Source organism: Pipistrellus hanaki (genome assembly GCF_964339955.1).
Source record: "Pipistrellus hanaki genome assembly, chromosome: 6".
Taxonomy (NCBI): Eukaryota; Metazoa; Chordata; class Mammalia; order Chiroptera; family Vespertilionidae; genus Pipistrellus; species Pipistrellus hanaki.
Genome location: NC_140508.1, coordinates 67,935,320 through 67,949,416, shown reverse-complemented (window position 1 = coordinate 67,949,416; position 14,097 = coordinate 67,935,320). Strand labels below are relative to the sequence as shown.

General features: G+C 48.4%; 1 protein-coding gene across 2 annotated transcripts in view; it reads left to right on the top strand.

Annotated features, from left to right (window-relative positions):
• Positions 1-14,097, top strand: part of GAREM1 (GRB2 associated regulator of MAPK1 subtype 1) — a 132,303-nt gene that overhangs the window by 92,879 nt on the left and 25,327 nt on the right. For both annotated transcript variants that reach the window (XM_084888703.1, XM_084888702.1), the window contains exon 3: positions 10,764-10,894. In XM_084888703.1, the coding sequence (XP_084744829.1) occupies positions 10,764-10,894 (131 nt within the window). The remainder of the gene's footprint in view (positions 1-10,763; positions 10,895-14,097) is intronic.

Below are 14,097 nucleotides of genomic sequence, written 5' to 3'. Positions count from 1 at the left end.
CTTCTATATTGTTGTTTTTTTGCCAGCTTTCCTATGTCCAAGTTCCATGTACGAAGCCATGCTGGGCATTAAAATTTGAACTGTTCTCACCCCCCATAGATAACGCTGACTGTGTTCCCATCGTTCTTTTAAGAAACCATTCGTGTCCCTGTACATGGAGTTTTAATCACTCCAGTTTGGGCCCCAGGGTTGAAAAAGAAATCCTTTAAAACCCAGGCACTTTTTTTTTTTTCCTAATGAAAACCACAGCTTGAGCAGCTGCTGGGATGATTGTCTCCGCTCCGCGGCTACACTGGTGTGTGGGAGTTTACGGTCGGGCTGTGGAAAAGGGAGCAAATAAGAAGCCAAGAACCGGGTCATGTTTCAATAGAGAAATAATGGTGGAACGTTCAGCCCCTGAGTGTTTTCCGCACCCTCCCCACACTTTGGCCATGCAGCTTGGCTCCCTTTTTCCTTTTTAAACGCTTCCATAAGGCATGAAAGAGAAGCATACATCATCAGAACCACTGTATTGAAAACTCCTGGCCCCCGGCTCCGAGTCCATACAGTGCGCCTTTCTTTTCGCCTGGAGCTGTGAAATGACAGCTAGACGCTCTGCTGTGTCGTGTTACATTCGCATTTGGCCCCTCTGCGTTGGTGTGGTCCTCCTGGCCTGGGTCTGGGTTGAAATTGTGTGTCTCTGTGTGGAATAATGCATTTCGTTTTGATTATGTCACTTTCTAGGTCTCATTTTCTTTCTTTTTTTTAATGCCTCTTCCTATCTCCCTGTCTCCTCACGCTCTCTTCCCTACGCTCCATTTTTCTAACCCTTTCTTCCCTCTTCTCCTTTCATAAGATAGGGTTTTAAATTCTACAACTAAAAATTGAAGTCTTATTTTTGCTGCTCTTAATTTTTATGTGGCTCGTTTTATATTTTCCCAAAAAGGATGGTACCTCAAGAGGAATTGTTTTTTACATATTAGGACCTTGGTTTTGTGGGGATTTTTTAAGGTAGGTTTTTGACCCGAAGAGAAGCAGCTACTTCATCCTGACAGCCAGTCACAGTGGCAGAGACTAAGAAGAACACCTGGGCTCCGGTTCCACAGAGTGGGGTGAATTCTCAGCCACACCACACTCCCAAAGTTACACTAAACTGTAGACATGTTTTATCGTTGAATCAACTGCCAGGGTCATTCTGGGGATTAAATGAAACAACCCTAAGAGCCCTTCAGCTGTCAGAGGAGAATTCATTGCTGAATGACCCTTCTTCCTACTGACTGTTGTGTATTTTTTCAGGAATAGACAAGGCCTAGCTGCTCCTCACCCTGTTGCCTTCCTCCTGAGGGGGGAGACACCAGCCCTGGGTGAAGCAGTGTGGTAAAGGTAGAGCTGAGGTCAGCACACAGAAGTGCCCATCCTGGATTTGCTACTGCCCCAAGGCGTCTTCCTGCATCTCTGCAGGCTTCAATTCCTCATTGGTCCAATCTGTGTAATCCCCGCCCACTCCATGGACTGTTGAGTGAGATAGTGTGTGTGTGTGTGTGTGTGTGTGTGTGTGTGTGTGTGTAAGCATGCTGCTGGAGAAATTATGTTTCCTGACATGGCTCTGGTCCAGAAGGTCCGACTCCTCTTTCTTTTCTCTTTTGTCTTTCCACATCTGATTGAGCCTCTTCATTAAGAAGCTGGTCTGCCTGGCCAGTGTGGCTCAGTGGTTGAGCATCAACCTATGAACCAGAAGGTGCCATGCCCTTTGATTTCCAGGTGAGTTCAGCCAGTGGATTCCCCATCTGGGCACATGCCCCAGTTTCGGGCTCGATCCCCAGTAGGGGGCATGCAGGAGGCAGATGATCAATGATTTTCTCTCATCATTGATGTTTCTTCTCACTCCCTCCCCCTTCCTCTCTGAAGTTAATAAAAATATACTTTTTTTTTTTATGCCCTAACCGATTTGGCTCAGTGGATAGAGCGTAGGCCTGTGGACTGAAGGGTCCCGGGTTCAGTTCCAGTCAGGGCATGTACCTTGGTTGCAGGCACATCCCCAGTGGGAGGTGTACAAGAGGCAGCTGATCGATGTTTCTCATCGATGTTTCTAACTCTGTCCCTCTCCCTTCCTCTCTGTAAAGTATCAATAAAATATATATTTTTAAAAAACACACATATATATATATATATGTGTGTGTGTGTGTGTGTGTGTGTGTGTGTGTGTGTGTGTGTATATATATATATATATATATATATATATATATATATTAATTTTTTTTTTTTTAAGAAGTTGGTCATTTGGTATGTGAGCCTCTAATTCTTTGTCAGTTCTGGCATTTAACATATTCTGGCTTTCAGGGTCAGTAGAACTCACTGTCCTTTATGACCTGTTTTTAATTGAACATATTTGGTAGGTCAAAGTAAAGGGAACTCGGTATACAGCCAGGCAGACAGTCGTCAACAGGGTAGGTCTTACATGAGTGCGCCCTTAATGTTCTTGGGAAAAGCTGTAAACAGAAGCCTCCACTTAAGGTTCCAATTTAAGGGAGAATGAAGTGCTTCAAGTGCCCAGACTTCCCAGCTAAATGTTTAACGTTTCCTGACCAATAACCACCCACTCACATCTAGTATCCCCCAAATCAGTGAAGTTAGAAGCCCTTGGTCAAACGACAGCTGTGCCTTCCTCTCTCAGAAAGGTAGAGTGGTCCCTGGGTTAAATGAGATTTTTTTTTTTTATTTGAACCAACCATTAAAAAGTGGACATGTTTACATAAAAGCCAGGTTTCCTGTCCCTGGGAATAAGTAGGTATTAGAGTTATGAGGTCACCATCTCCACCGTTGTTATCGATTTTACCAATTGACTCAACTTTTGTGGTCACATAAGTATTTGATTTTGAGATTCCAAAAATATGTATATATATATTTCCTGCTCTAAATGCCTGCTCCTCAAAGCAAGTATTTATTTAATTTCTAGTATGGTCTCAAACTGTGTTGTCAGGGAAACAGCAGACATGATTTCTGCCGTCAAGGCACTTGTGGTCTAACTAAGAAAACAATTCAAAAACCAGTAAAATAAGTAGGGAATGATTAAACATTAAACCCTGGTAACGAATATCCGTGAAGATCGGCATGGGGTCGAAACCGGTTCGGCTCAATGGTAGAGCGTCGGTCTGCGGACTGAAAGGTCCCAGATTCGATTCTGGTCAAGGGCATATACTTGGTTGCGGGCATATCCCCGGTAGGGGGTGTGCAAGAGGCAGCTGGTCGATGTTTCTCTCTCATCGATGTTTCTAGCTCTCTATCTCTCTCTCTTCCTCTCTGTAAAAAAAAATCAATAAAATATACTTAAAAAAAAAAAAAAAAAAAAAAAGATCGGCATGGGGTGGGGTCAGGGAAACCTCCTGGATGGTATTGGACTTGAGCTGATACTTAAATTCATTCCTTCATTCGGCCATCAGTGGATTTTCCTACTCAGCATCTTGCACTGTTTAGTGTACAAAAATAAATATGTAAACAAATAAGGACAATAAGACATTATACATGCTTAGATAAACGTCTGTAGATAAATAATGAAATCACAAAAGAATGTGGCCAATTATATACCTGAGACAGGAAGGTCTTTTCTGGAGTAGGTGATGAGTAAATTGATTTTGGGTGAATAGATTGACCGAACCTGGGAATCCATGTTGTGAGTGCAGTCTGGGAAGACCTGGTTCATCGTGGGTGTATCTACGCTAGTTTTAGCATCCCAGGAGAAGAGTCAGGGCTGGATCGTGGAGGGTCATGTATTCATTAAGAACTTAAACTTTATAGGACGTAGAGAGCCACCAATGGCTTTTCATCAGGGGACGGAAGAGCACACATCCCTAAACCATTCTTTGCTGCCTCCACCCTGCTACACCCCAGAGGCTGAGCTGTAGGGCTAAATTAGCGGCCTCTCGTGCCCTTTGATTTCCAGTTGAGTTCAGCCAGTGATTAAGTAGTCCCAGCAGGAGATAGGAGATAGCAAGAGAGGGTGAGGTCAAGGTCTTTGTTCTCCAGGCTTCCTCCCTTGAGGAATCACCAGGGAACAGCTTCATCTCCTTCAGAAGGTGACCTTATTTAAATAACTTACTCCTTCCTGTAACTAGTCCTTCCCCTGTCCCTTTAGAGCTTTGGTGGTGACACAATCATCTCTGTACTGTCTTCATCTCTGTTATCACTCTGCTTCCCTCACAGCCCACCCATGCCATTATCAGCTGTCCTGTTGTACATAAATCCTCTGCAGATCATCCTCATTGAAAATATGATTTTATTTTGAACGTTCAGTGGTAGAGTAAGAAGATGGTTTCCTGGAATGGAAGCCACGGGGCAAAGCAATTGACTAGGACAACTGGCCACAGTGGGAGATGATGTGGTTGGGAATCTGTAATTGTGGAGACGCAAAGGAACTGATTGATGCAGGACGGGGGACAAAGTTGGATTGACACCAACTGGATGAGAGAAGTTAGGGGTAGGGAGTGTTACGCCCAGACTTCATGATCCCCAAGGACCACCAGGGAGCCAAGTCCAATGCAATGAACAAAAGAGCCTCTTCCATGCCAGCATGGGCTCTGTCCCACTCAAACCAATGTGGCCACCTGGGTTTCTGATTTGGGTGGCTGCTTGGTTCAAGAAGTATAAAGAGGTTAGCTTTGCATGGGTCCGTGTTGAGATCTTCGTGAGAGCACTGTTGGAGGTACACAGCAGCTATTGGTTAGGACGATGTGGAATTCAGGAACCATCTGGCGGGCAGAAAGGCTAGTCTATTGTCACCTTATCAGTGGTCCTTGAAGCCACGATGATAGAGGAGGTCCCCCAGGAGAACTGAGACTGGGGGAGAAGAAACAGAATAAGAGAGGGTGACAGCTGTGCACAGAAGTTAGACTGTCACCAAAGGATCCATAGTTTTGCACAAACTGAATAAGAACATGAGCAGAGGCAATGGGGAGAGAGAGTGTGAGTGCTGACTGCACACGGGTGATTCAACTGGAAATCAAAGGGCAGGAGAAGCCGCTAATTTAGCCCTACAGCTCAGCCTCTGGGCAGCAAAGAATGGATTAAGATGCTCTTCCATCCCCTGATTAAAAGCCATTGGTGACTCTCTACATCCTATAAAGTTTAACTTCTTAATGAATACATGACCCTCCAAGATCCAGCCCTGACTCTTGTCCCGGGATGCTAAGGCAGAAACCCGGGTGTGGATTCAAAATGGAAGAGCTACTATATTTATTTGTTCGGCTAGTCTACCAGCGTGTAGTGGACACTTACCATGTTTCCCCAAAAATAAGACATCCTCCGAAAATAAGACCTACTTATAGGTTTCCTTCTGAGTGGAATATAAGGCCCCTCTAGACTAAACATGAGAGATTTGGTCCACTGATTCTGAAAGAAATGGAGTCACAAGAAATTCACCAGGAAATTCAGGAATTGATTGTTATGATGATGTTCCAGAAGATGATGACATGATTGTCATTGAATAAATGAGTAAATTCTTAATACTGTAGGATTCACAGTTTGTCTGGTTTGTGTTGACAACTACCGTACTACCGTACCGTATACAGGTAATAAATTTCCTTTATTTTCATTTAACAATAAATGTGTACCGTATTCTTCTTCATGGAAAAATAAGACATCCCCTGAAAATAAGACCTAGCACATCTTTGGGAGCAAAAATTAATATAAGACACTGTCTTATTTTCGGGGAAACGGGGTAGGTCCCCGAGTGCCGTGAAACCCACTCGGGTTGTGTTTCAGGATGAGTGAAGTTCTGATGAAGGCAGCGATGGACTTAAAGTCCGAAGCAGTGGTACCACCATGAAGGGATGAGGATCGAAACAGGACAGTAGCAGTGAGTGCTGAGGGCAAAGGGATTTCAAGGAAAGAAAGGGCAAGACTTGCAGGAGAATGCATCTAAAAGAAAGGTGAAGATGGCCTAGAGATTCCCACCCTCACGTGTTAGCGACCTTGTTCACGGCTACAACCTTTTTAGCTTCCGTCGCATTTATGATCATTGTGCCTCAGACACTTTCCGATCATTCGTATTAACCGGCTAACCACTTAGGTGTGATGAAAAATCCCATTCTCCCAATTTCAGAAAATAAGGAAACCATTTGCATGGTGTGAAGTAGCTTGGTGGGTTAGAATATGTGTCCCAGAATGATTTCATTTTGAATCCCGTTTAGTCTGGTTAAGTTCAAGGATAGGATTTCAGAGCTGAAATTCTGACACTTGTTCTAATATAACCTCAGATGGAGAAATAAATAGAAATGCCACAGACGATTATGCTGAAGTTCATTATATTTTGGTTGATGATTTCTTTCTGTTCTTTAGCTTTAATTCTGATTCACTGTGGTTAGGCTTTGAGGCTCTGTGCTGAGTTTTGTTCTTTCTCTCTCTTTTCTCCCAATTTCACTTCCACTCGCCCTCCTCCCCACCAAACCATAATTTTAGGAACTAATGCTAAGTGACGTAGGGAGTCAGAGTTTAGAGTGGGAAGCGCTGCGTTGTAATATTTCAAGTTTGTATTTTTTAATTATGCTTAAGATTAGCAGAAATTTCAAAAATTGGTAATAAGAAAATGAACAGAAAATTCAAGGAATATAAAATATAAATTGCTTCATTTAACAAAAAAAACCCAGATCTACCTTTTTAGTAAAAAATGCCATTAAAACCCCAATGAGATACTATTTTTCACCTATCAGATTGGCAGTGATCATTTTTTTCAAAGCACTAGGAAAGGTATGAGGAAACACGTTAGTAGTGGGAATATGAGTGGGCAGAGCGTCCAGAAGGATCAGTTTGGCAATAACTATCACAAATAAAAAAGCACTTACCCTTTGGCCCAGCCACTCCACATCGAGCTGTTCCCACCAGTGTGCTTGCATTGGGTACACAAACGTCAGGACAGCTAAGCATGTTCACTTCAGCATCACTGCGGCTGCCAGGACCGGAACTGACCTGGATGCCCATCCACAGAGGGCCGATCACATTCGGTGCGGTGTTTGCACAACGGAGAATACATGCAGCTCTTTAAGAATGAAGCAAACTCTTATGGAACGATCACAGACTACACAGAAAGCCACTGCTTGCTGTTAAAAGAGCAGCGTTTGCCCTAACTGGTTTGGCTCAGTGGATAGGTCCCAGGTTCGATTCCAGTCAAGGGCATGTACCTTGGTTGCAGGCACATCCTCGGTGGGAGGTATGCAGGAGGCAGCTGATCGATGTTTCTCTCCCATCGATGTTTCTGACTCTCTATCCCTCTCCCTTCCTCTCTGTAAAAAATCAATAAAAATTTTTTTTTAAAAAAACGGCATTATGTGTGCCAGTAGATAACATCAAAGACCATGTCTGCATGGAGGTGGCAGGAGCTCTGGGGCTGCCTCTGGGGGGAGAGCTTAGGAGGAGACTGGAAGGGGACTTACTTTTCACTCCATACCCTCTGGGACTGACGTGTGGCAAGGACACACCTTCAGTCATCTTGAAATCTCTTCCCACTTCTCCAGAGAGGGCATCAGGGTGGCTCCCCAGCCCTGACGGGCCCTCACCCATTGTGGGTGGAGGTGGGCGTTCACACAGGCTGTTCAGAAGGCAGGGATGGGTCGGTGCCTTTCCGATAACAAGAAGCTTACCTTTCAGCCGGCTGTCCGAGCCCACGGACACTGCTTCCCGCGCGCGCACACGGAGATAGCAATGCAGGAGTCCTTGTGTGTCCAGATGAACCCGGAGTATAAGTGCAGGTTCCTCCTCGGGTTTGTTTGCTTTCTGAGAAATCTCAGCGGCTTTGTGGTTCCTGTGACTTTAGAGAATGGATCCTTTCTTCCCATTTAGAAATGGCCCAGTGGGCTTACGGTTCCGTTCTTCGGACCAGATTGCATCTCAATGACACGATGGGCTCGAGGCCATCTCCGTTATTGGCGGTGCCCTGCCTCTGAGAGGCCCAGGAACAGAGAAGTGAGAACAGTCCACTGTTTGTTCCCTGTTCAAGAAGCACCAACTTCGTAGCCAGGCTGGGGTCGTCCCACTAAATAGCACAGACCTGGTCGTGGCGTGCCAGCATCCTGGCGTTCCTTTTCCGTAACCATGGCAGCCATGCCCAGGGCGCTGTGGTGTCCTGGTGCCGTTTCTAGCACTGCTGCTGCTGCTCCTTCCTCTTCTGTCTCCTCATTCCGTGCTAGCTTACGTGGCGTTTTCCCACTCCCGACGATGAGGAGGGAAATGCCCAGGGGATCGGGCCCACGGATGGACCCTACCGGCCTCAGGTCTCCCTTGCTTCTTTTTATTGATACGCAATGGGCACCGTGTGGGCGGGCCGGGGAGCGGTACAGCCGCAGCTGTCAGAGAAGATGGGCCGCAGACCGTGCCCATCCCCCGCGAGGGTGGGAACCCGGGAGGCACAGGTCCCAGAGCCCCATCGGTGCCGCTGCTCCGAACTCACCTCCCACGAACCGGGGGCTGGCGCCTCCCGGCCAGTGACCTGAACCCGCCGGACCTGAACTTGACCTCCTCTCCCTCTCCCTGTCCGTACTGCGTGCCTCGGCGTCATTGGCTCTTTCTTCTGAATGAGCAAAGCCAGTGTCCCTGTCTCACTCCTGACAAGTGACCTTTTATGTCTAAGCCAGGAAGTGTGTGCTGCAGGACAGCCCGCCAGCTCCCGGGCCGGGAGCGGAGAACTTGGACTCCCCAGCGGGACGGGGCCTCTTCGCTGCCCGTCCTGTGCGTCCGTGCCGAGGGGAGCCCCTGTGCTGGCTCTGAGTGACACACACCAACTGACGTTTTCCGGACGGCAGTGATTCCTTGTCCCCATCGGAACGACGCAGCACAGTTGTGGAAACACGCATGAAAGCAGGGCAGTAGGGTGCCGATCTCTGCTCTGTAGGCATCGCCGTGGGTGTACTTAAATGGGACTCGATGGGCCTGTCGGGGTGTTGCCTCCGCTCCCGGGGGCCCGGGTCCTGCAGCGGGGATGGCTCTCCGTGGAGGCGTTTCCTGAAACCCTCAACGCTGCTGAGAGGCAAGGCGCTCCCCCCTGCGAGCATGGCCCGCGTGTGATGACAGTGACATCTCAGAACAGATGCTCCAGCGACCTCCACGTGCTTGTATTTGGTGGCACAGTCTCTGCTCTTCATGAAACGGTCTGTTAAGAAATTAGTTCCCCTGCGTGGGGGGCAGGGGGGATGGGTTCTGTCCATTGATTTCGCATCTGGCAGGGAGCTGGGTCCTGACGCCTGGAGGGTCCCCGAGGTTGGATGGACGTTGCTGGGACGTCCAGGCCGCAGCAGCCACGGAGAAGAGGGTGGCACAGGAGCTCAGCATCCCTCCCAGAGCGCCTCGCGTGGGCTCCCCGGGAGGGCGTGGTCTTTGGCAGAAGAAGAGGGGCTTGGGGCAAGGTCCTAGAACGTTGGTCTTGTAAACGGTGGGGAGAGAAGGTGGGTGTTCGTGTCAGCCGGTGGTTTGCGTTGTTCTCCTTGTAAAGTCCACCCGTTAGAGGCACACGTGATGTCAGACTCCCACCAAAGCGAAAACTTCCATTCTCGAGTAAACAGGGTCAGCTTGGTTCGTGGTCTCAAGGGCCTTACGAGAGACCTCGGCAGAACTGTTCGGGGACGTTGGCGTGTAGGCCTGGCTGTCTTCACTTCTGACGTCTGCCTGCTTGTCCCCACCGTCATCTGTCCTGTGCACTACTTCCAAGGGACAGAGCAGCAGAGGGTGCGGCCCGACCTCCTGCCTGTGTTTGTAAATAGCGTTTGACCCGGTGCGCAGCGGGTCTGACTTGTTTACGTATCGCCAGCGGCAGCTTTCGGGAGCTAACCGAACGGAGTCGTTGGGACAGAGACTACGTCGCCCACGAAACCTAAACTATTTACAGAGGAAGTCTGCCAGCCCCCTGCACAGTAAAAGTCACCGGCAGCCCAGCCCGTGTGGCTCAGAGGCTGAGCTTCCACCTAAGAACCAGGAGGTCACGGTTTGGTTCCCGGTCAGGGCACATGCTCGAGTTGTGGTCTCCATCCCCAGTCAGGGGCATGTAGGAGGCAGCCAATTGATGATTCTCTCTCATCATGGATGTTTCCATCTCTCTTCTTCTCCCTTCCTCTCTGAAATCAATTTTTAAAATATTTTTTTTAAAAATAGAATGAAGGAAGCCACTTGCTGCAGGTGCCAAGTGGCTTGTTCATTAGAAGGAGACGCAGCCCCTGCACTCCGCCAGCCTCCCTGTGCACAGGCTTTGTGCCCATCCCCAGCAGGTCCCCGGTTACCGCAGCTGGGGGGTCCCCACATCGCCCGCGTGGCGCTGAAACCGAGGAAACCTGGGAGAGCTGAGGGGCCACAGGACGGAGCGGTGCTACCTGTGGATTTTTGGAATACTCATCTGAAAAATTAGCCCCTTGAGCCGCCCGGCCTTGGTTTTAGCATATAATGTGCCTGGGTTATCACCCCGAGAGGACTACACGACTTCCTGTGACAGGCAAAGTGAGCGACACAGAGCGAGTTTTTACCAGGAGGCCAGATTGATTACAAGGGAGCATCCGTTCAGTTTGACGTCGGTCCTCTGGTAACCAACTCTGAGCTGTAAGCAAAGAAGAACGTACGCGTCTGTGCTCGTTCTTAAGCCGGTGTTTAAGAAAACCTGCCATGGTCTTTTGTTGTTGTTGTTGTTGTTTTTATGATAATGATCAGGAGCCTTAGACAAGAAGAGTGGGAGTGGGGAAGGGGGATGCCACCGCCCCAGGGACAGCAGCCCCCCGGCACCATCTCACCTCTCTTCTGTTTACCGTGTGTTTCAGGCCAGTTCAAGCTGCTGGAACAGGACCGGGACATAAAGGAGCCGGTGCAGTATTTCAACAGCGTGGAGGAGGTGGCCAAAGCCTTCCCTGAGCGCGTGTACGTCATGGAGGAGATCACGTTCAATGTGAAGGTAGCTCTGGAAGAACCCGATATTTATCCCCCCTGGAGCAGCTCAGCTCTCGGGCCATTGTGTGCCCATCGGGGCCTCGCAGGAAAAGGCCGTCTCCCTGTGCGGGGCCCTTGTCCTCTGAGGAGTCAGTGGCCAGCACTGGTCTCTTAAGCATTGCGTTTGCAGTAGCCGACCAGCTGCCCAGACGGGTAACGACGCTTCATTAGCCCTGTCTTTTGCTAAACTGTTACGGCAGATCAAAAGTGGTCTTTCTCTCGTTTGGACTGTATTCCCCAATGTGTAATAGTTGTTTGGCCAGATCTCCTCTAAGGCTGATGGTCCTCTTGTAGGAGCTGGTAAAAGGCATAGGAAGACCCCGGCCAGCCTGGCTCAGTGGTTGAGCGTTGAGCTATGAACCAGAAGGCCACAGTTTGATTCCCGGTCAGAGCACAGGCCCTGGTTGTGGGCTCGATCCCCAGTGAGGGGTGTGCAGGAGGCAGCCGATCAGTGATTCTCTCTCATTGATATGTTTCTCTGTCTCTCTTTCTCTCTGATTTCAATAACAATATTTTTGTAAAAGAATCATGAAGGACCTACTACCATTCACTTATTTAAAGAGAGAGACTTCATAGCACAGCCTGGGATCGGCATATGTCCTTCCATTTTTCAGAGACCGCCTGTATCAGGACACACAGGCAGGGATTAGTGTATAGGATATTGCCAGCGGGAATTGACTGGTCCTTGCTCTTCAGAGAAAAGCTAAGTGGTGTTTACGGATCTACGTTCATTTTGCATTTGGAAAAGGACTAACCAGAGAAGCCATGCCAGCAATGAGGTCCTACCGAATTGCTACAGATCCTCTGCCTTTTCCTTAGCAGCACGGCATTCAGTGACACTAAGACATCTTAGACAGTGTTCACACCCCCAAGAGTTTCTGTTGGATCCCATTTCAGCAATAAAGTCCAACTGAGTCCCATCCTCTGAACATGTCCAGGTTTAGAGGGCAAGATGCGGTTTTCTTAGCAATTCGCTGTCTGTGACAGACAGGTTGATGCACAGGATCTTAGTCCAAACACACAGCAGTGTCTTCGGATGAGAACCCTCGCTTCTCAGGAAAGAGGGAAGCGCTCAAGACAGCCTCCTTTGTGGATACGTGGTTCTGTCCGTTTCGTTGACTAAGCTAAGCCATTCTCTCTCCCAGCTCTAAAACACAGCGGCTGTGGTCTGCCTTCTCTACTTGTATTATTAACACCGCTAAGATTTTGCGTGGCCCAGTCAACTTGTATTCAAGACACTTGTGTTCATATACATTGAAGATCTGTGAGAACACATTCATTTTTAACCTTACCAAGAGTTGGCCAGAAGTTAATCAATTCCTATCCCATTGGACTACTATCACCCTAACCAGTTTGGCTCAGTGTATGGAGCATCGGGCTGTGGACTGAAAGGTCCCAGGTTCGATTCCGGTCAAAGGCATGTACCTTGGTTTCAGACACATCCCCAATAGGGAGTGTGCAGGAGGCAGCTGATCGATGTTTCTCTCTCATTGATGTTTCTAACTCTGTATTCCTCTCCCTTCCTCTCTATAAAAAATCAATAAAATATATTTTAAAATAAACAAATAAAATACCCACTACTTGGCCCTGTATGAAAATGCTTGCCCACCCCTGATATAGAGCATAAAACCATCCTAAGTCAGTCTCCTGTTCTCAAAAAATTCCCCACTTTCTCTCTATGTAGTGCTTTATAGCCAGCGTCTTCATATGGAGAATAGCGTACCTGTTCCTTGCTGTTATGGTTTCAGAAATACCCCTCCATCTCAAGTGGAGACTTCTTACACCAGGACGGAGTGAATTATTTCACATGTCTTCCAGCCTTTTTCAGACTCAGCCCGGCCATGATGAGACACTTCCTCACCCGTCTTTTCCTGCCATCAGAATGATGGCTAACAAATGAAGTCTTCATTTAAGCTTGCCTTTTTGGTGACATTGGTGGAGGGGGCGGGGAGGGCGGCCTGTGGGTCCACGCTGGACCACGTGCAGCTTTCTGGAAGTGGTGAGTGGCACTGACTCCACTGCGGGCACCCCAGACCTCCTGCATGACAGTGACGGCTCTCAAACCCGGGGAACCCCAACACCCTGATCTGGACACGACCACGTTGCTCTTTCCAATGCAGCTCCTGAGGCCCCCCGCTTGCCGCTGTTCCGGTGGCGATAGCTCCCCAGGGGCACAGGAGCGAGTTTGCACGGTCTCCACCGGGGAGAGGTCCCCCTCCAGCCAGCACAGGCCTCTTGGGAAACATTCCCACGTGGCCTGGGACGGGCACTGAGCTGACAGCCCTATCACCTGCGTCTCAGTCCCCGATTCCCGGCTTCGGCACCTGCTTTTGGCGGGGGTGTCAGTGCCCAGTGTGGCGTGAGCAGTGAGGGTGTCAGGCTTGTCTTTGTTAATAGGAAAAGCATCATCCAGGATTCAGACAGCATCCATGATAGCTGGGCTTCTCAACCCTGAGACACGCAATCAAGAGTAAAGTGATAAGCCCAGTCGCGTGGCTCAGTGGCTCAGCATCGACCTATGAACCAGGAGGTCACGGTGTGATTCCCCATCAGAGCACATGCCCAGGTTTCAGACTCCATCCCCAGTATGGGGCGTGTAGGAAGCAGCTGATCAGCCAATCCATGATTCTCTCTCATCACTGATGTCTCTATCCTTCTCTCCTTCTCCCTTCCTCTCTGAAATCAATAAAAATATTTTTAAAGAGTAAAATGATAACATATCAATAATCAGCAGGGTGGAAGTTTACAGACATTGAGTGTTTATAATCATTAAATTGGAGGCCTTCCTCGTTCCCTCGTCCTACTTCTTTTGACAAACATGAACACCAGGAAACAGATGTTAGCTGGCTTCACTGAGTCACAAGAAGCCACAAAGCTACTTAGCAGCCCAGCCAGGTCGTCTGACTCCATCCAGCCCCCTCTCCGCTCCCTCCCTGTGGGTTTGGGACAAGGCTTGGGATTGGGACCGGAACACCCTTTCACGTTGACACAAGAGCTTGCACACCTAGTTTGTTGTCCATCTAAGTAAATGTTTTCCATCATTGTTCCCTAGCCAGATCCTTGTTTTGGTATTTCTGATACACAGGAGTTGGTGGCTTTTATGACTGTTATGCGTGCAGATTTGTATACCTTATTTCATACCCGAGTATCATACCAAGATTTTAAAAA